At 43.3% G+C, this 22,802-nt stretch overlaps 1 protein-coding gene across 3 annotated transcripts in view; it reads right to left on the bottom strand.

Annotated features, from left to right (window-relative positions):
- Positions 1 to 2,202: 2,202 nt before the first annotated feature.
- The window catches only part of LOC148054732 (uncharacterized), a 30,743-nt gene continuing 10,143 nt past the window's right edge, over positions 2,203 to 22,802 (bottom strand). Inside the window, exons 7-9 of one of the 3 annotated variants that reach the window (XR_015706238.1) lie at positions 16,547 to 16,837; positions 5,788 to 5,889; positions 2,203 to 4,117 (exon numbers count right to left, since the gene is read on the bottom strand). Coding sequence is in view for 2 of the 3 variants with exons in the window: in XM_087764232.1 (XP_087620358.1) it covers positions 21,684 to 21,685; positions 21,909 to 21,956; positions 22,648 to 22,698 (101 nt within the window). In the remaining variant the exon portion in view is untranslated. Of the gene's footprint in view, positions 4,118 to 5,787; positions 5,890 to 16,306; positions 16,838 to 21,214; positions 21,686 to 21,908; positions 21,957 to 22,647; positions 22,699 to 22,802 lie in introns of those variants that run through there. The other 2 variants (XM_087764232.1, XM_087764234.1) reach the window with 2 other exon arrangements.

Here is a 22,802-nt window from a genome sequence, read left to right as displayed (position 1 = left end):
CTTCCTCAAGGTAATTTTAGACTTTTATTGAAAAGCCCATTCAACAAAAAACTACAGTATACAAGCTGTGGAAATGTACTGTGCTTTATTCCATTCCTTTGTAGAAACTTGGCAATGTTTTCCTCTATTTTTTTCAATTATTTTAATAATGATGAAATGTAAGAATTATAGAGCAGTCTCATTTTTCCTTTTCTTGCTGACAATTGGTAATACATTTCCTTTGCTTCAGTATTCGATCTCTTTTCAAAGATTATGTTGGAAGAAATTAATCCACCAGCTTCAGTAATAAAAAGTTATAACTGTTGGATGTGGAGACTAACTTCTGCATCTCTACATTTTCTGAATACTTCCTATCAACGGGCTGTAAATAACTATTTTATAAAGTTTAGAACAGTACAGAATCACAGAATGGTGAGGTTGGAAGGGAGCTCTGGAGGTCATCTGGTCCAACCCCCCTGCTCAAGCAGGGTTACCTAGAGCTGGTTGCCCAGGACCATGTCCAGATGGCTTTTGAGTATCTCCAAAGAGGGAGACTCTCTCTGAGTCAGCCTCACTGTAAAAAAGTGTTTCCTGATGTTCAGAGGGAACTCTCTGTGTTTCAGTTTGCGCCCATTGCCTCTGGTCCTGTCACTGGGCACCACTGAAAAGAGCCTGGCTCCGTCCCCTTTACACCCTCCTTTCAGGTATTCATACACATTTATAAGATCCCCCTGAGCCTTCTCTTCTCAACAGTCCCAGCTCTCTCAGCCTTTCCTCCTAGGAGAGATGCTCCCGTCCCGTCATCATCTTCGTGACCGTTCGTTGCACCCTCTCCAGTATGTCCATGTCTCTCTTGTAATGGGGAGCCCAGCACTGGACACAGTACTCTAGGTATGGCCTCACCAGTGTGGAGGAGTTAACCTGCTGGCAGCACTCCTCCTAATGCAGCCCAGGATACCATAAGCCTTCTTTGCCACAAGGGCATACTGTTGGCTCATGTTCAACCAGGACCCTCAAGTCCTTTCCTGCAAAACTGCTTTCCAGATGGGTGGCCCCCAGCACGTACTGGTGTCTGAGGTTGTTCCTCCCCAGGTGCAGGACTTCGCACTTCTTACTGAACTTCATGAGGTTCCTGTCCGCTCATTCCTCCAGCCTGTTGAGGTCCCTCTGGATGGCAGCACAGCCCTCTGGCATATCAGCCGCTCCTCCCAGTTTTGTGTCATCAGCAAACTTGCTGAGGGTACGCTCTGCCCTATCATCCCATTAATGAAGATGTTGGACAGGACTGGCCTCTGAGGTAGAGCACTAGTTACTGCCCTCCAACTAGACTTTGTGCCACGGATCACCACCCTCTGGGTCCAGCCGTTCAGCCAGTTTTCAGTCCACCTCACTGTCTGCTCATCCGGCTCACACTTCAACAGCTTCTCTGTGAGGATCTTATGGGAGACAGTGTTGAAAGCCTTACTGAAGGCCAGGTAGACAATAGCCACTGTTTCGCCCTTGTCTACCAAGCTAGCCATTTCATCATAGAAGTTTATCAGGTTGGTCGAGCATGATTTCCCCTTGGTGAATGCATGCTGGCTACTCCCAATCACCTTCTTGTCCTTCATGTGTCTGGAAATGGTTTCCAGGATTAGTTGCTCCATCATTTTCCCACGGATCAAGGTGAGGCTGACTGGTCTGTAGTTCCCTGGGTCCTCCTTCCTGCTCTTATTGAATAAAAACGGGGGTTTATTCCATAATGTTGCCTTGCCAGCACTTCCCTGCTTACATGCAAATGCTTGAGTTTGGCCTAAGCCTTGATTTGTTGATTTTGTGTTCCCTTTTGTTCACATCTTCCCAGCCCCGATGCTTGTCAGCCCTGTGCATCACTCCCTCACAGGGCTGCTGGTGACTCTCCCTCCTGCATCATTCCTAGTTTAAAGCTCTTCTTACCAGGCCAGCCATCCTGCTGGCAAGGATGCCTTTGTCCTGCTTAGTGAGGTGGATCCCATCTCTCCCAAGCAGTTGTTGATTCTCAAACAAGGTCCCATGGTCATGGAAACCAGACCCCTGTTGCTGACACCAGCTCCTCAACCACTTGTTGACACACAGTCTTTTCCTCCTCCTCCTCACACCATTTGCCCTCACCAGCAGGATTGAGGAGAACACCACCTGGACCCCCATACCCCAACTATCACCCCCAGAATGAACAGTTTGCAGATGATGTTGTTTTTTTTTTTTTAAAGTGTCTTAGTAGTTTCTAAAATTACTGTCATGCCTCTCTTTCTTAATGAATAGGTCCATAGCACATCAACAGCATCCTTCTGACATTGCAGGTGGTGGAAATATCAATCTAACACACTGTTTAAGTTGCTCATAACTTGGCCAAACTGTGATAGCTTGGACTGAAATTTGTACTTCTTGTTCAAAAAGTTCAGCAAAAGATACTTAGTCCTGACAACGAGATGAGAAAAAAAAATGCTTTTGTTTTCCATCATTTGAATTTGTTTTAGGACTTGCCTTTGTAAGTTACAGTGACTCTGTGTTTTTGAATGGAAAGTTGAAAATTAGCTGCAATAGAGGTATGTGTTTTACAGTTCCTATTTCGGGGGAGAACAAAAAGCACCCCTCAAAGCTACTAGCAATCACATTTCACCAAGTAATGGACTTTTGAAAAAATATTGTTAGCACATGGTCAGTAGAGAAATGATCTGAAGGTGCCGTCTGGAGGTGCGCCGAGCATAATCCAGCTCTTGCCTGCTGTTCGAATCCCGTGTCTGTCATTCCTGCACCAGCACCACGGGCCAGTCCAGCTGGGGACAGACAAGCAGGTCACCTTTGCAATTGCAGTTCTTCTGGGTCACTGTGGCACCAGTCACCGGTGTTTGGAGGGAGAAGACTACCCCGTCAATGCTCTTCTGTGTGCCTCCTCCTGCCTGAGTTGTAACAAAGGCAGGAAGCAGAGGATGGCTGGGGAGCATGGGCTTTGCCAAATGCAAGAGCAGGGACTGAAACATCCAGGGTGAAGACACTTGTCGGAAGGGGATGAAATACGGGGGACAGAAGCCAAGAGAAAACTGTGGCTGAGAGAGAGCAGAAAGACCTGGCAATGGGTGTTTCGTACCCCTCTGATTCGTACTCCGTGTGCTTTGCCTGCTGCTGCTCCGGCTCCCCACGCAGAAGGCATCCGAGCTGAAGCCCTGGAGAGCCACACCTGCTTCTTGCTGGCGTCAGTCAGAGTGGCTCTGTGGGACAAAAGCGCTATTCCCCAGCCTGGGGTTTATTGCTGTTTTACTTTTGGAAGGAAACTGAAACCCATTTGACAAAAGACAGTAAAGCTACAAAGTTAAGCAAGGAAAAGTTACGAAATACTATGAATGAGACTTGTAATCTTGAAGTTCAGCCCCCTTAAGTGTAGCGGTAATTACACATTTCTTAATCAGATGATCACATATTCGTCTTCCCACAAGATCCTGCCTTTTTTCAGCAAATGTGCAGCTCAAGCTATTATTTAATGTGTGTTATATAACCCTTGGCGTAGATGCGGAATTATTCATTCCCTTCTTTCTTTAGGATCCTGTGGGGTTTTTACAATTATGTACCCATGGATCACAAGCATTAATGAATGTATTTTATCCAGCATCATGTGCAAACAGCTGGGATTATCATCTCCATTCTGGGGATGGGGAACAGAGGCAAAATGAGATTAATGCTACTGTTTTCAAGTGTCTGCTGATTCTGGGTAGCTGCCTTGAATGTACATGCGTTTCTTTTCCAGGGAACTTACTGTTTTTGCAAGTTGGGTGGGACTTGAGACACCTGCATGAGGCTGGGACATGTGGCACAGGAGCATGGGAGCTATTTTATGGAGCTATTTTATGCCCCTGGCTTCAGGGGAGGTTGCTCCTGCAGATCTTGAGTGAGAGGAGATGTCTTGCTGCAGCGTCAGGCCGGCAGCCTGGCCTCCTTGGAGGGGTTGGGTTTGAACCCCACCTCTTATCTTGGTTTCCCACCGGTGAGCGCAGGTCATCGTTCATTGTGTCCTGTGAATTTCTCTCCTTCGGGGACTAATCCCTCCCATGCTCTGTGTGGGCATCGCAGGCACCCAGCTCCATCTTCTGAATCCACCAGGAACCTGCATGAGGTTGCGCAGCTCCTAAAGATCAAATACTTTGTGATTTTTATAACAAGTATCACCTTTATTCGCGGGGCTGTCTTTTACAATCCCAGCCTCTGGAGTCGTGTGATAACCTGAAAAATCTGTGCTTTCATTTCTTTGTGCAGAACCTGCTTACTCCATGCTGGCTGTGGACGAGGTCTTGAAATGTACTGTTTAAGGCTTAGATACTGAAAGACAGATCAGAAGAGCTAAAATTCATCATTGTTCTAAAAATGTCATGATTTTAAACCAACCCCAGCAAATTTGGAGTCCTGGGAATTGGCAAGAGTATGCCATAAGAATTCTAGATTAGCTAGGTAGAGTATATTTGATGATTTATGGATATGAACAACTTTTTCTACTTATAAAGTAGCTCCTTAGGGGCCTCGGGCTCTACTGAGAAACCTGAGGGGAAAACAGGAGTTCTGAAGATTTTACAGAGAGGACGATGTGCAAGGTGGCGGCATTCACCTGTCTGTAACAGGACACACTCATCCAATAGGCCAGTTCAAAGAGCAAATTGAGGTAACAGGTTTTGTAATTAGAAAATGTGGTGTTCACCGAAGCGGAAATATTTTGCAGATACAAATAAATTTCTGTAATTGTATTTTTTGGAAAAAATTGAGATAATACCTTTCAGTAAAGTGGAAAGGTTCTGTTTCAACAATTGCAGAAACTAACATTTCAATATAGCAGTTCCAAATGATTTCATGTACTGAAATTATTTTATATAATACAAAAATAATGTTGCAATATGGGTTTTTTTTACAGTAAACAGTATTTTTCTGGGGACATATTTTATAAAATACAGACATCTAGAAATACTCCTTTTTCTTCCAATTTTAGAAAGACATTTAAAGCTGCAGAATTTCCTTTAAAATGGAAAACTTAGGTCTTCTCAGGTCTAGCTGGACAAGTAAGAGACTTATTTGGCCTTAACCCTGAATTTAAACTATAAATTCTTCAAATTATAAATGGTCCTTCAGTGCACTCTTATACACACCCTGGCGTAATTGGGACCTTATCTTCACTGCAGCCTGTGCCTGTGTTGCAATTGTCATAAAATTGATAACACAATGATCTACCTACCACAGGCAGGTTATTTAAACTCTCTACTTACCTTCCTTATTGAAAAATTAAAGTTGTAACATTTATTTACAAAAGCAAGTTTAAAAAGTCAGAAAATCATAAACTAAAAAATGTAGCACTTGATCCACTGAGTCAGTGGAAAAATGGGCTTGGAATTAAGCCCTAAGTGTATGGTTGGATCTAAAACATAGAGGATTGATTGATGTTAATTACTTATACATTGCATTTTCTATTGTCAACAGCTACTTCTCAAGTAACATCTTCAGTATTGAATTAAAGGCAGTTTTACAAAATCCAGCAAGTTGTTTGGTTTTTTTTTTTTTGGAAGGCTTTTATTAAGAAAAAACAACTTACGCTGACTTTAATGGAAAGTATTGATAGTCTTGTAAATCCTTTAATCTAGAAGGAATCAAAACAGTTTATAGATTAAACATCTGCAGGGTACAGCAGTCAAATGCAAAATGCTGCTTCACCAACCTGTGTCCAGGAACGTTAGAGTAATGACATAAGAGGGAAGTAAAGAATATCTTTCCTATTAAAGCTGTGGAAGGTTATCTTGGAAAACATAAAAAACTTACTGTGGTAGGAAAGTAACAAAGGCTCCAGAAGTCATTGTCCCTTGATGTTCATGTTGTCCTGCAAGCATCTCCCAGCCCACTCTGAGAAACATGATGTTGAACCTGGGGAAAAAAAATTTCCAGTGGACAATTTATGAGAGAATGCTGTGAATTGAGATCACCGTGATTAATAATTTTAGGCAAAATAAAATTAACAAAATGCAAAGTTTTGATTAGATCCCGAGTGTGTCAAAAACTGGGTAGCTGACTAGGCTTAAATATATTAGTGTTCTACCATGCAAATATGACTTCTAATGAAGAAACTGAGAACAGAGTTTAGCACATGCTTGCTAGAGCCATTCTTGGTCTTGCTCGGTGGCTGGGGAGCCTCTGCCAACTCGCTGCCCTAGCTCAGCGTCCTGCTGCACGTAATCCTGCAGAAGTGGGGTCAGCCCTCTCCACTCCTGTTCTCTGGATGCTCCCTTGTACTGCTGATCCAGCCAAGGCTTCTTGTGGAGTCCTATGGGTTAAGGTGACATAAGGCAAATGCACAATAGGCTGTGTTATTCTAATGGAATATGAAGTATATCTGGAAGGACCTTATCAAGATAAGGAATTAGCTCACTAGAGCACTGAATTTTGTAGTGACAGTCACACCGGCTTGCTTCCGGATCTTTGTTTATCTGCCATTTTAAAAAGACTGGATGACAGCCAGCTGTTGGCTCTGTGAGAAGGCAAAAGAACAAGATGTCTACATTGGCAAAGAACTTTGCAAGTCGTAACTTGTGTTATAGTGACAAACAAGTATAGAACACAGAACCTAAATTTCAACTCAGAAAACCATTCCTCAGCCACATACACACACCACAAACCACACATTGACAAACTCCACTGCACATATAACACAGAGACCACACACAGAGAGAATTATACCCAGCACATCCTTTCCTAGGTCACCGGCGACCGTGCATTTGCCTGCACTACAAAAACGAAAACCTCAGACTGGCAGAACCCCTCATCGCCCGCCTTGCTTGGTCAAGGAAGACAAGGGTGAACTGAGAGTAGCCACCAGAGATCTATGGGGAGCCTTGATCGTACTAAGGTGGGGAGCTGCAGGTCAAACCCCAGGCAGAGGCTTGGTGTGAGGAGCTTGGCTCAGCACAGCAGTGAGAAGGGTCAAGGTGAGCAAGTTAGCAGAGAGCTGCAGAACACGCTGCACTCCCTAGGGGACACAAGAACAATCTTGTGTCCTTCAGCGTCTCTCTTGGAAATGGTCTTTCCCTTGCATTTCATGGTTATTTCTGAAGTCATGAGCGTTGACTGCCTTTGTAATCTTTTCTAAAGTGATAGTCTTCATATCACTACGGAAAATACAATGGCAGTAAGGATCGGGGGGTATGAGTGCAAAAGTGTATCAGAAATGTACACTGACCTCTAACATCAAGTAAATAACACACTTCTCTACCAGGGAGTACCCTTTACCTTTGCAGAAAGTGCATTATATGTAAGTGCGATACCAAGATGAAGAATGCTGTGACATCCCCTATGGCACTGGATTCTCCTTTTGCCTCTCGTGGTGACCAAAGACCGCAGACTTAATAAATTCCTTCTCCGCTCCCAAGTATGCCGTCAGCTTTTTTTCTTTCTCGTCCTCGGGGAGTTTCGTGGAGGAAGTATGAGTCAAAGCAGACTTGAACACTGTGATTCAGTTCTTAAGTCTGGGGCCTGCTCTTCTGAAAGAAGCTTTCTCCTTTTTCTCCAGCCTGGTCCCAATAACTGTAATGTAGCATATGACTGTGCATGCCCACAGGGAAAATGGGTTGGGAGATACACTGAACATAGTAAACACAAGGTTTTATGGAAAGTCATTAAAGATTTTTTTAAACGTTAAAAGTGGCAAGTGAAGAGGGGAATTGTCTGAGCCAGTGCAAAAGGTTTATAATTAGGAAAGAAAGCACTGGAATAAAGAAAAATTATCCTGGCCTGTGGGGCAAGTATCTGCAGACAAGTGGCAGAAGGAGCCATGCTGATAGATAAGTGGTTCAATACTTTGTTCATAAAAGCAAAGACTCCACGAGGGTGGCAAAAATCCCATTTAATTTAAACCTAAATTGCATTAAAGCAAACCAGAGCTCCAAAGAATAGATTGTAGAGAGGAATCCTGCTCTGCCAAGTAAGAGGAGAAGTGTCTAAGGTGTGATCTAATACAGTGCCTTTTCACTAGGCATTTATAGGACCCTGTGAAGTGCGTATGCTCCAGGAACACCTCCTGTCTAAGTTGCAACATGAGCTAAATGCTGTTTGACTCACAACAGCTCCCAGTGGACTGACAGCCGGAGATAGCAAGGCTGCTTTTCTGGGAGGTTGTGTTGCACCAACATGGAAGAGGCTGGATTGGGAGCCTGCTCTCCTGTTCTGTTCTGACACTGGGAGCGCAGGTGCGTTCAGGTGGGCTTCCCTAATGGTTGCATGTTAGAGGGGAGAAGAAGAAATCCATCAAGGGCCAACCATAATAAAAATCCATCCATTCTTGCTTCCCTTTATCAACAGCAAAAATCAAAGCATTGACCTTTTCTGAATGATTTCTGCCTGACTTAATGCCTACCCGATCATTTACAAGACACTAATTAGAGAGGTACAACATTACCTGCAGCCAGTTTCCTGCAGCAATGAAACCAGCCGATACCTGAATGATGTTGTTGCCTGACAGTACATAGAGGCACACCGCAGGATGCTGTTGTCCAAGCAGACCGTTGCTTTCCTTCACCTGGGAGAGCTCTGAGGTGCTTCTTGGGGCCATTTTGCTAGTCCTGGCTGCAGGTTAAGCCACAAAACTGTAATGCTCTCAGATTGACTCTCAGGATGCATTTTGGCCCCTTTTATAAAGCCCTGCTTTAAATTAAACTTCAGAAGCCTTGCTTCAAAATAAAAAAAAAATCAAAATTCTTTCTTTTCAAAATGCTGAATGCAACAGTCGGCTTTTCTGGATTGTCTTCTCCTTTCTTTAGCCATGACTTCTCCCCAGATATGGCCTGAGCTTGCCATTACACAAGCACTGTGTTTCTCAGTTAATCCATTCTAAAAGCCCTCTCTGCGGGCCCCTTGTTGGCACGCTGCTGTCCCACGCGATATGAAGTGCTATGTGTCGCACGAGGGACCCTGCCGACTGAAGCAATTCAGCTCTCCTGCCCTAGCCTCTGATGAGTCGACTACAAAATTTTGGGGGTGAATCCCAGCCATCCTCATGAACATCAGGGACATTCCCCTTCACTCCACCCCACCGCTGCAAGAAAATGCAAGGTGGTGATGGAATTTACCTTCCTCTGAAACCATGACATATTCAGCATTTTCTGAGGTAAGAAAAAGCAAGCCAGTTCCTATTAAAGCAAATCCCATTCCCCTGCTCTACACAGCTAGCCCTTTTCCTTACTCCTTCCCAGGAACTTCCGAACTCACGCAGGAATCCTGCGAGGAGAGTTGTCACATGCAGAAAGGCTGCTACACTGCCTGCACCTCCTCTTCCCTCTTGAGCCAAAAAAGCCATTTTTTTTTCCCACCAGTAGCTCAATATGATATATCTGTGCTGAAAAGCTCACAGGGAATCAGAGAGTTAAAATGGAAAGGAAGACAGACCTTCCAAGGCCAGCAGAAACAATAGTTTTATCAAAACTTATAGCTCTTAAATAAATAGAGTAAAACAGAAACAGGTTTATTCACGGTCCAGTGATGAGTCTATTCAGTCGTAGCCGGTAGATGGCAGTGAAAGATGGGGAATAACCGAGATTAAGCCTATAATTGGGAAACAGCAGGCAGGTTCGCATTTTGATGCAGAGACTTCAGTAACCTGAGGCCATGTTCTGTTTGCAGTTAGATTAGAAAGGCATGGTTTCTTGGAGAGCCATTTTTTTCTTATGCTTCGTGCCTTTTTCTTTAGGTTCTTCAAACGTGCAGGAAATGCCAACATATCTGTACAGTAAATTTCTTTTTTTCACAATTTAACCCCACAAATAAGATTCCCTAAAGAAATCTTGCAAACATAATGCCCGATTCGTAAGTAGGATCATGCACAAGCTGCTGAACGTCAGCTCCCCCTCACGGAAGGCCCAGTAACTGGTGGGTATGATCCAGCAACTGAATAACAGCTCACAGAGAAAGGGAAGACTACAGCCAGCTGACATATAGCCAGCTGAAGTAACCCAGTCCACAGTAATGTCTGGTCAGCATTTGGATTAGCAAATTGAATATGGCAAAGAAAAGCCATCCCGGGATCTTGAGTGAGTGTAGTGGTCAAAGCCCAGGCTGTGCACTTTAATACAAAGCAAAACCTTGTGCAGCAGAATACTGCGTAGTCCTGCATTGTGTGAGTTGAATGAAACGCTTGGCATTGTGGTCTGCGTTAGTTGGGAGGCCCCTCTGCAACAACTGAGCGCTTCCCACCTGGGCAGTAAGGGACGTGACTCTCATCTGTCGTGCTGAGAGGGATGAAACGTGGGAGCATAAGTCTGGAGGGAGCCCTGGGACCCTGACTTTGCATGCATTGTCATCACACATTATATCTTTAGGAAATGTATTAAGCTCCGTCCCAAAACTAGTTTGTTCTCCTCCTCTTCCCCCCCGTCAAGTGCCCTCTGATTATCACCTGTAGTATCCCATAGGCTGCACTCTGCTCCAGCTACGACATATACCATTATTCTAAAAACCACAATGAACATAAACACAACTACTATTATATAATATATAAAATATAGAATTAATATAATTAGTGCAATTAAAATACATTTAAAAATCTAGATATGAAGACTAAAATGCACAGATCACATTGGAAGCAGGTTGACATTTTTCACAGAAAATGGCTTCTGACAAGTGAAAAATTAATTCAAAGTTCTTCAAAATCTAAAACTTTTTCAGCAGGTAAAACTCTTCAATGAAACTTTTTCAGTGAAAATAGAAGCACTAATTCCACTGAAAAGTTTTCTCAGGGGAAAGCCACTTAATCACAAGCTATATGTAACACCTAGAGGAAATAGCATCCTTAGCTGAGTCACCAGCAACCACAAAGACTCCTGGATTTTATATTCTGGGCCTGTCCCTGCTGAGAGCAAGAGATCCCTCATGTCACGGCCCTAGGAGGGTTTGAATTAAACCAACCTCACACACATTGTGCGAGGCTGAACTTAATTTAATGGCTTCTGCCTGATACCCTAGAGGGGTACGTGTTCTTTGAAGGCACTTCAACAAGACCCTTTGGTAAGTCCCAATTTGTTTGAATTCATCCTTGAAATGTACTATTGTTCCTTTTCCTCTCCTTTTCACAACTGTCACCATTTTAGAATCACAGAAAAATTTATGTGGGAAGAAGGTCTTCTAGTCCCACTCTCTGCTTAGAGCAGGGCTACCTTCAAAGTTTGATGAAGTTGCTCAGATTTTCTTGTAGAGCTGAGAAATCTAAAAAAATCCTGTAACTAGGACAACCGAAAAGCTCATTGAATGGCAAGGAAACTCTTTGTCATGGCATTTCTTTAAGCCAGAGCCAAAGGCCGACGCGCTGTTATTAACACAGCGTTAAGTGGCCCCTGTTACAGACTCTGTAAAGAACAGGTATCAACTGCACGTGACTCCCGTTCCTGCTTTGTGTAAAGTATGACTATCACTTTGCATTGTGCTTATATAAAATATAAGTTGCAATGTATAAACCAGTAATGCACTGAGATACCCAGGCAGGTATTTATTGCCAGTAGCAACTTGTCTGCTGTTGAATGCCATGCCGGCTGTTACCAGGTTCAGTCACTGTCTGGTGGGGAGGTGTCCTTAACTTGCCAGGTGCTTTCTGAAGTTAACTTTGGGGATCAGCAGTCTTCTGAAGGAGTGTTAAAAGTGAATACCAGATTAAGGTATGAGTCACAGGAAACCCTTGTGGGATTGGGCTACAAGGTTTGTACTTGAATAGGATCTGCCTGGGGAGAACTTGACAGTTAAAGCAACACCCAGTGTCCTGGTTTCAGCTGGGATAGAGTTATTTTTCTTCTTAGTAGCTGGGATAGTGCTGTGTTTTGCATTTAGGATGAGAATAATGCCGATAACACACTGATGTTTTAGTTGTTGCTAAGTAGTGCTTACACTGGTCAAGGACTTTTCAACTTCCCATGCTCTGCCAGGTGCACAAGAAGCTGGGAGGGCGCACAGCCAGGACAGCTGACCCAGACTGGCCAAAGGGCTGTTCCATACCGTATGGCGTCATGCCCAGTATATAAACTGTGGGAAGAAGAAGGAAGGGGGGACGTTCGGTGTGATGGCATTTGTCTTCCCAAGTAACCGTTACGTGTGATGGAGCCCAGCTTTCCTGGAGATGGCTGAACACCTGCCTACTGATGGGAAGCAGTGAATGAATTCCTTGTTTTGCTTTGCTTGTGCGCACGGCTTTTGCTTTGCCTATTAAACTGTCTTTATCTCAACCCATGAGTTTTCTCACTTTTACTCTTCCGATTCTCTCCCCCATCCCACCAGGAGGGAGTGAGCAGGCAGCTGTGTGGTGGACAGTGGCTGGACAGCTGCAGGAAACAGATATCGAAACCTCGTTTTGATCTACATTTATATGTAAACTGAGTAAACATACTTCTTCAATTTCTGTACACACAGAGCCATTCAAGTCTTCTGAGCTCCACAGACAAAGTTGGGTTTTGTCTTCCCACAGTAAAGTGCAAGAGCCAGACTGTTCCAGATTTGGGAAGTGGAATGGGGAGGGGAAGGAGCAGAGCTGCAATGGAAAGGTGGTGGAGAGAGCCTGACAGGGCTGTACTTCTTCATCCTACTGTTCCCTGGGGAGGATGGCATCTGCTTCCCACTGGCACAATCATCGGGGAAGCAGCTCTCAAGCCTGCCCTCAATTAGAGCAGCAGCAAGCCTGGTCTTCCCATGCTGCAGCAGCAGCAAGGGCCTTGGCTATTGCCACTCTTGTGCACACAGTAAACGTGTTGTCAGCATCTGAATGTGGTAAATGCTTCATTTCCTTATTTTTACTTTAGTGCTTGTCTGCTGTAAAGGATGATGTGAGAGTGGCTTGTGAGCAGCAAGGCATTGCATTCCTATGGGTGAGGGAATCTACGCAGGGGTGCAGGACCACCTCCCCAGCACCCAGCCTTCCAAGTGCAAGATTCTTGGGTAGCAAGGCTGTTCCTCCAGTGAGCTCTGGCGAGCACGGTGGGAGCTGGTGAAATAGGATGTTGGGAGCCTTTGATGATCAGGTTTAGCCAGATGTTCCTTGGCTCTCCTTCCAAGAGCACAAATTCCAAGGACCTCTGGGAAGGTTGTTGCTCCCCTGGGGGTGCAATTGTCTATATGAATGTATTACATCATGATATTTTCATCAAGATTTAGGCTTTCACTTAGAAAAAGTGTTATCTGGAAAAAGTAATTTCTAAATGTTCTCTTTGAAAGGAAGACACAGGGGTCCCATGAAGAACCATATTGTTGATCTTTGAAAAAGCAGTGTGGATGGGTTCAGTTGCTTGAACAGAGGCATGTACTTTCACCTGGGATGACAAACTATTTCTGAGACAACTCCAAGGGATTGGCAGACATTACACAGGATCTACAGGAGACCTTCTTCCTTCTGGGGAGGCAGCTGGAGGCTAGAAGGAAGACCTAGGGCATTTAAGTTGTCTCTGGATGTTCATGTTTAGGCATCCCACCAGTAAAATCTCTGTGCTGAATGGCTTTTCCATTCTGTCAGAAGAAGGTCTTCAGGAATCAGTTTGCTTCTTTCAGAAATGAACAATTTGGCAGCAATTTGGTCCCTAAGGGGCTTTGTGCTGGGCCCTATCATTGCTTCTAGCCTCTGTCTGGCTTCAACCAGGCAGTACCTTGCAGCCAGCCACCTGCCCATCGTCGCTCTCTCTCTGGCCACCACGGGACGGTCACGTTCAGATGGCCACCTAGAAGACTGAGGGCTCGGCTGTGAGCCTGGGCATTTATTGCTCCATACTTGAGGTATCTGTAGGAACCCCACCAGCTGCTCTGGGCTGTCTGACCCTTTGCTGCAGCCATGACCCAGGTGCTTGTACCTGAGCTGAAGCAGGTAAGCTCCCAGTGACCCAGGCAGGTGGGAGCTAGAGGGAAAATGAAATGGCTGGACACAGGGGAGGGGAAGGGGAGAGTAGGAATGTCAGAAGAACTTCCCTCCATGTGAGTGCCATGCAGCATTCGGTTTGGTAACTACCACACCCTGCTATGTCCTAGAGCTGTTTTTATCTGATGACACTTCTGTGCTGACTCATCCCAGCACTCAGCTTCTGACACACGCCTATGAACCACCAGGCAAAATACCCACCCATACTCACACTTAATCTCCAGACCCACTGTTCTCCTGCTTATAATGCAGCAGTGCTTTAAAACATGAAAGGAGCATAACAAGCTTTCTTTTTAACAAGACCCAATGACATGCGTGTACTCTGTCATCACAGCACAGTGGTACTATCCACCAGCTCCTTAGATAATTATGACATGCTCAAATATTCTTAAAATTACAGTCAATGTGAATAATATTGTTATTATCTGGAAGAGGTGGACTTCTGTAGCACAACCAATAACCATAGCTCAGCAGCAACAGGTCACAGCAGTAACTTCAGGTTTGTGTACTGCAAGTCTTACTGTTAGGAACAGCAACTGGGCTGAGAGGAAAATACCCCACAGAGCCTGAAAGTGATTTAGCAAAATTCTCTCACATTCAGTAAAATCATACTCAAACTGTCCTCCCTCTACCAGATCTGTCAGTGCAGAGTTCCTCCCTCCTGGGCCTGATTCATTCACATTTAAAAAGGCCACCAAGGTGGTGGGCTTCCTACCACAATTTATACACTGTAAATTGCCCAGCCTGATGTTCCTGAGTGTCGGAACTGATCAGAGGTGGTTCAATGGAACCATATTCCCTGAGATATAATTTTGCTTGTTAGTTACGTTTGGTTTATTTGGATGACAGCATCCTTTCTATCACCAAAGAAACTGCCACAGAATCGCTTCCACTGATAAATCCTTTTGACTCTGATTTCTTTCTGTCACTGTTACCTGCTAGTACCTGCTATCACTGTTATATAGCTTGTTTTATGTCGTTGCCAGAAATATTCTCTTCCTGTAACTATAGCCTCCAGGTATAGACAGGAAATAATTGACTAATCTGTTCCCTGGTCATCTTCTGTGTGACAGACCATCTTCTCAGGTGGTCGCTGAACACCCAGCCAAGAGAGATCCTCTACACCCCCCACTTCCTATCTGTGCCTTTCACTAAATCCCATTTTATACACTCTCTAGCAGCTACAATCTCTCTGTGCTGAGCCATACTTCTGCTAACTTTCTGGTTTGGTGGCACTTATATGCTACAGTTTTGGATGATGCAAGTTTTTTTCCCTCTCAGGTAAAGGAAGAAACAAGTAAAAGCAGTTAGACCCTTCTGCAACAAGCAGGTGACAGTAAGAGGTGAAATGAAGAAGTTGGGAGTCTGGGATGTGTTAAGTGATGCACCCAGAAGAAAAGGAATGACTTCTATCACTTGTCATCCTGATGATCCACTTTCCTAGCTACCAAACCTTCCACATCCTAGATTAAACCTTCTCAACTACTCAAACCCTACAATGTAGTCCATCCAAGCCTCTGGACTTGGATGAGTTCTGTCAGTCTCAGGAAAATCTTCTCTTACATATATCCTTCAGCCTCAGTTCATAAATTCTTTGCCTGGGAGTACTTCAGAGACAATACAATGAGATTAGTATTTGATTCCTGTAGGGCTTGAGAGCAACCTAATAAATTTATTATGGGCTCAGTAAAACCCTACTCTCAGGTGCGTCATCAGTGTTTCTCATGACTCATGTTTGTTGTGTTGAGAGGTCATCACTGACTATACCGCTGTGCCAGCTGAAGAATCAAGTGTAATTGGTAAGTCTTTTTCACTTCATTTTTTTCCCCTAATCTATTATTGCTCAGCTTCTTTCTTTTGTCTTCACTGAATCCTGCTTCTTAGAACCCATGAGAAACGTAGAAACTAGGGTCAGGATCGGTCAAACATACTGCTTACCATCCTTTTCACTTCACCTGCTGCAGTCCTGACACGTACAAAAGTGCCACTGGTTTAAGCAGGATCAGACCTACCTTGTAAAATGGTGCTTCTCAGACAGAAGACTGCCAAGTATCAATTTCACCTGGTAGTCCAAATCAGAGTCATGAATTGAAATGAGAAGGGTTAATCTTATGAGAAGGTCACATTAGCAGTCATCTCCTTGGGAATGATACCCCATATTATTGTCAGTTTTAACATTTTTCTCCCTGGAAATGAAGAGACTCGGTGGATGCAGTCATACCTCTTATCACTGAGAAGCCATTCAGACATTTCACTGTCAAGATCAGCTAGAAATATCTACCTAAAACTCCAAATAATCAGACATGTTTTCTGCATCACATGTGCTTTCTTTCCTGAGATAACAACAGCATAAAAGAATGGATGCAAAACCAACCAGCAAGCATCTGTTTGCCTTTGTTTATCTTTATTCTGAAAGCTCTGAAATGATCATCTTCTGGGAAGCACAAACATGAATTACTGGTTAAAGAGGTTCAGTCCAAGTCTTGACCTTGTGACCACTTTAACAACAGATCTCCTGGCTGCAACAGCAAAGCCTGTGTTTTGCCCTTTTTTTTATGGCCCCACAGAGGACATGCACCTGGCCTTCCTCACAGCTCTCCCAAACAAATCCCTCCAGGCGACAAAACCACACGTGGCATCTAAAAGGCTTCTCACCTCAGGAGTCTGTCTTCAACACTGGGGAGGTCCAGCACCCACATTTCCATCCCTGCTTCTTCCACAGTCCTCCTCCTTCTTCTCTTAAATGTTCAACCATGTCCTGTGGAGATGATGGAGACTGAGAAGGAGACCACGAGTGCTGTGCAAATGCCCGCTACGCAGTGTGTGAAACCTTGCTTTCAATGAACAGTTGCACAGTCCAGAAGGAGCTATATAAGAATGCTCTGGAGATCAGTTTGTCCTCTTGAACTTCACGGGGGATTAATAAGATGCTCATTTAAAATAAAGCTGTAGATAGATAGAAAAAAACCCCAAACTATTAAAAAGCTCTGAATTTAAAGAACATTTTCCAAGTTGTATGTTTACATGATGTTGTGAATGAACTCACACAAAGCTGGCAACAGCCAGATTTATAGTCCCTAGAAACTCTCTTTTGCCCCAAATGATTATAGAGCCATTTGCTACTCAGCCACTTCTCCCAGGGGCTGAGGGGAACTTGACCTATTTTTTCATTGCTCTTTTTTTTTGCAAAGGCAAAGATACAGCATATAGCGGTTTTCTTCTGTAATTTAGATACCTATTTAATCAAGAGCAAAGTGAGGCTTACTGCTTCACAGCCAAAGGAACACCAGCCAGGAACTCAAAACCAAGAGCTGAAAACTTTCTAAATTTCTCTTAAAAAAAATCATTACTGCCCTGTACTAACAAGCCTTTAGTGGTCTTACAGCTCAAATGCATCCTTATTTACATTAACTGTACTTCTCAGATCACATCAGCAATGAGGAAAAGTGTTTGCTGTGCCTAAAAGCACTCTTTTTCAGGATGTGGTTTCAAACATTCAGCTGGACAAGAGACAAGAAGAATAGCTAAGGGCAGTCTCTGAAAAAGACCCTCACTTCTGTTCTTGCACTGAAACTGGTGCCTTCAGTTTCTTTGCAACTGAAGTAAGGAGCCTAACTATACAGAGGTTTCAGCCAGTGGAGGGCAGCAGCAGCTGTGCCTTAACACAACAATAGTTATTCGAAAATTGGCTGAAAAATCTTTAGAATTTTCAGTTCAGCCTCAGGACACTGAGAAATAGATTAGCACAGTGAATGATTATTTTAAAATCTGTTTATGTTTCTAATTTATTAACTGTCCTGGTTTCAGCTGGGATAGAGTTATTTTTCTTCTTAGTAGCTGGGATAGTGCTGTGTTTTGCATTTAGGATGAGAATAATGTTGATAACACACTGATGTTTTGGTTGTTGCTGAGTAGAGTTTACACCGGTCAAGGACTTTTCAGCTTCCCATGCTCTGCCAGGTGCACAAGAAGCTGGGAGGGGGCACGGCCAGGACAGCTGACCCAGACTGGCCAAAGGGCTGTTCCATACCGTATGACATCATGCCCAGTATAGAAACGGGGGGAAGAAGAAGGAAGGGGGGACGTTCGGCGTGATGGCATTTGTCTTCCCAAGTAACCGTTATGTGTGATGGAGCCCAGCTTTCCTGGAGATGGCTGAACACCTGCCTACTGATGGGAAGCAGTGAATGAATTCCTTGTTTTGCTTTGCTTGTGCGCACGGCTTTTGCTTTACCTATTAAATGGTCTTTATCTCAACCCACGAGTTTTCTCACTTTTACCCTTCTGATTCTCTCCCCTATCCCACCAGGGGGGAAGTGAGCAAGCGGCTGTGTAGTGCTTAGTTGCTGGCTGGGGTTAAACCTCGACATTTACAAAGCTGATAGTAACAGATTTCAAGTAAAGAGAAAGATCAACTTAGCAAAAATACTACTAAAGACAGGAACCTGAGTTCCAAATAATTTTTGGCACCCAACAGAAAGACAGAATTACAATAACAAATGTCAATAATGCCATCAGCCTTGGGAGAACAGATCCAAGGTTAAATCAGTGCAAAAAACATAGACATTCTGAGCAGTCTTTGACATAGCTGCAGTGAAATGCAATTCTTCAAGTACTCCTGTGTTGAGTGGGTAGATGCCACAGTGGAACACAAAGCTGGGACTGACGTTTGAGACACCCTAATGGCTGTTGCTTGCAATGCATCATGGAAACCACAAGATGGAAAAAAACTTCTGCAATTTTGAGAAATGCTCATGACATGGTTCAAACAAACTATCATCACTGAAGAGCCGCTCTGGACCATAGTGTGCTCAAATTCAGCATTGCTCCAAAATCATTTCCATTGAATGTGACTTTCAGGAAGAACTGCATAGAGGACGTACAATGAAATTAAATACACCAACTAAAGCGATTAAATACTTGAAAAGCAGCATGGACATTTTTAAAAAGCAATCAGGGCAAGGCTCAAGGAAAATATTTCAAAAAGACTCCCTCCTAATTTTTTCCTTCCTGAAGTATGGAAGGCCAAGCACCCCAGTAAAGTAGAAATAAGCAATAAGCAATAATATTAATTATAATAACAGCAATAAGCAATCCTGTGAAAAGTTTAAAAGCTGTCCAAGCAAACAAAGTAGACAAGAACGCATACTTTGGCAAATAGGTTACAAAAACACAAGTCTGGAGGGAGAAAAATTCAGGAAAACCTTCCCCATGGCACAGAAATTACCTGATGGGTTTTTTTCAAGCTTGAGAGTCAGGAATCCTACCTTGAGGGTCTGTAGGACCAATTGATTATGCTTTTTTAAAGAAAACATTCAAAAAAAGACAAAAGTGTGGCAAAAAAATGCAAAGAAACTCTTGGCCTGGATTGTGGAAAAGGTTAAGGAGGCTCCTACAGCAGAACTTCTCTTAATGAGAGAGGCAACAGGAAACCTGTCTCAAACTGAAGCATTAGTTGATGAGATTTTTATATGAGGTAGGGAGAAAGGCTAACATGGACTTTTAACAAGGGCAGTCATAGCTCATCAGTGTGCTGGAACTCTGTATATAGGCAAGGGTGATCTGATTTACATAATATTTTTGGATGTTTTAAAATGTTTACAAGGAAATCTGTGGGAGTGCCCCAAAGAGAAGAAAAATGCTAAAAAAGGTCCTTTTCTGTATTATTGTCTAGTTAAGAATAAGAAATAAACAGCAGAAATAAATTGTTCACTTTCACAAAAGACAGAGATGACCATTTATGTCCTAAAAGGAACTCTGCTATAGCCTGTTGTGTTTTACACATTCATGATCTTGAAAAACGGGTACAGGGGAGGGTGCAAAATCTACTGATAGTGAATTCTTTAGGACCATAAAAACAAAAGCAAACTGTGAAGAGTTGAGAAATACTACATAACTAGACAATAAACCACTCGATATTGATTCATTCTGTATTGAAAAATGCAGAGATGCACATCAAGAAAAACAATCATACACTGATCAACTGTGAACTAGCTGTGGCCAGCTGGAAAAAAAATACAGGTCTATAACCACTTGTATTGTAGGGGTGGTATAGGACATTTCTGGTTAGCAGTTCTAGCATATATTAATTCATCAGGTGGCAGGGCCAAAATAAACAACAGCAGGATCTTTTCCCATGTTGTTAAATTAAATTGTCAAACGTGGTTACGGGATGTTGTTCAACCCCCAAACTTACATTCACACAAGAGAATTAGATAAATTCCTGAAACTCCTTGGAGGATTAGTAGGCACTAATATGCAAATCTTGATATGGAAAATCACTAATTAACAGATTGCTGAGAGCTGGGAGGTAGGACCGGAGGTAGGACCAGAGGTAGTATCAATGCATCATTGCCCCATCCGTCCTTATTTTCTTCCCTCCATATCTGCTTTTGGCCACTAAGTGCAACAGCATACCCACAGGGTAGGCAGATGTACTATCTGCCCTCGTACACAGCCTGCTGTATAGCAAAAGCACATTACCACTGATAGATATGGACCAGTGGAGTGACAATGCAGCCCTAAATGAGGAATGTCATCACCAACTCAAAGCAGAGAAGAGCCCCATCCAAAAGAGACTTTTTCTAAGATTTAATTAAAGCCTATCCAAGTTGATGACAGTTAATTTGTGAAGAAGCTTGCCACTCATTTTACAGAGGGACAGTGAGACTCAGAGCACATGAAAGCCTGAGTTTTAGAAATGCTTGCATCACAGATTCATGGGGCATTTTTGGTGATTTGCACATCTGAAAACAAAGCCAACAGATCTGTCACAGAACCTGTGACAGCCTTTACTCACAGCCACCAGACCACCATGCAGTGTAGCAGCATCTTGGCATCTTAAAAGATATTACTTTCTTCTTCCATACTCTATCTGCCTACTCATTCCTCTTCTGTTGCTATTCCTAAAGAGGATGAAATTCTCTTACAGCTTGAAACACCTACTTTGCAGCCTACAGCCCCAAAGGCTTTCTCTTGCGCATCATCTCTTTTAGTCCTTTTTGCTATCTAGAACCACAATTCAGTTCCTCCTCACATAGCTTTCAGCCTGGGATGGCGGCTAGGAATTGGTAGCAAAGAAAAGTAAACCATACTAGAAAACCAAGTCAGATAGGGCACTGAAGAAGACAGGTCAGGCAATGCTCTTCAGGGTCCCAACACATTTAATCTGTGTCTGGGGAGCTGAAGCAATCACTGTTTTGGTAGTATATGTGAAGCCAGTTGTGCCGCATCAACCAGAGCAGTAGCTTTCCAAGCCCATTCACCTGTGAGTTGCCAAGCCGGCCAGAACGATGAGATAGACTAAAAAATGAAGCGGTTTTCTGAAGGCTTTCCACAGAGCTTTCAAAAGTGATTTTTGTTTTGGTTTTGCTAGTTTATTTTATTTCAAATGGGGGGCTTTATATGGTCCATTTTGTTGCTCTTTAAGAATCAGCAGAATTATTTCCAGCCCACAACATATTGTTATCACACCTAGCAAGGATGTGGACAGACCCTCTTTTTCTGTTTGCAGGGAACTTGAGCTCTAAGCCCGGCCAAGCAGCCAGGGATCTCTATCTCTCGGTCCTCTTGCTAAAGAATAAAATTAAGGCACTACAGCATGGCAGGGCAAAAATTGATGCTGATTTATTGCAATCCGGATTCTAACAATAACACAAAGAGGATTCAAAGCAAATTTTACAAAAGGATTCCTACCCTACAAAACAAATTCTGTACTTTAGGAATCACATGTTCCTGTGATGAAGCTGAAATGGCCAGCTGATGACCAGGTTTCTTCACTCTGCACATCTCTTTCTATATGGGAAGAGAAGAAAAGAGTTAGATATCAAATCATGAGGTCCTGAGGTAGTCCCAGCATGATGTAACACTAAGGGACTGGTCCATCTGTGGGGAGACACTATGTGTATCTGCTAATCCCCTTTGCCTTACTGTCTCTTAACAAAGGTTCTTTAAAAAAGATGTGCAAATAAAATGCATAGTTATCTTGTTTGGATGCCTACAAAAAGTGTTCACTTACAAGGCTCATCTTTTCCTTTGGCATTTTCCTCTCCATAGATGGATCTCTCTGTAACAAGACATCAGAAGGGTCACACTGCTGGACATTATCCCCCTACGCACACCCAGTGAAGATTACAATACAGCCCCATGCCTTGATCTGCCAAGCAGGACACAGTGATGCCTGAGGGAGTTGGTACAGATTAGGGTAGATGCAAAAGAACACTGAAGGGTAAGTGCAAAAATAGGCTGCTCTGAAAGACCTCAGGCTGCCTTTTCAATTAAAAGTGTTTATTACCTAAAAGAGCAGCCATGCAACAAACAATCCTAGGTAATTTTAATCTACCCAAAGACACCTTATGCTTTTCTTCCCATCCACACAAATCACCCTCAGAAGCAGACATAACCCTACATTTTAAAATGAAGATTTAGATCCAGTTCCAGATGTAGACATGTTCAATCAGATGTGGCAGACTGAGCCCAGTTGGTAATGAGCCAGGACCTAGATATGAACTCAAGGTAATAACTTCTACCTTTCCTCATGCACACACAACTTCATAAACTTCTAGCGCTGGGAGAAAGTTGCCTTTTTTAATTAGGCAACAGAGCACTGTGTCTAGATCATGAAGATCTGGGATCTCCAAATTGATCAAGACCCTGGAGAACACAGATAAGGTAGCATCTGTATAAAAAGAAGAGCAGGATTTTCACTGTAGAGGAGCAGAAAATTAAAAAAAAACAGAACACAAATGAAAACTCACGTGGATCCCCAGTCACAGACCCTTCATTCAAACTGATGCTGTGCTCAACTGCTGGCATAAGGAAAAGATGTTAAAGAACAAAAGACAAGCAAAAAACTGAAACCAGTAAAGACAGTTCTTTATATCAAATCACTACATTTCAGTTGGTCTTTCTG

This window comes from Nipponia nippon, unplaced genomic scaffold, assembly GCF_047370975.1.
Source record: "Nipponia nippon isolate SJK-2023a ecotype South Korea unplaced genomic scaffold, ASM4737097v1 scaffold_3, whole genome shotgun sequence".
Taxonomy (NCBI): domain Eukaryota; kingdom Metazoa; phylum Chordata; class Aves; order Pelecaniformes; family Threskiornithidae; genus Nipponia; species Nipponia nippon.
Note: the sequence above shows the minus strand (reverse complement) of the source record. Positions and strands in the feature narration are given on the sequence as shown.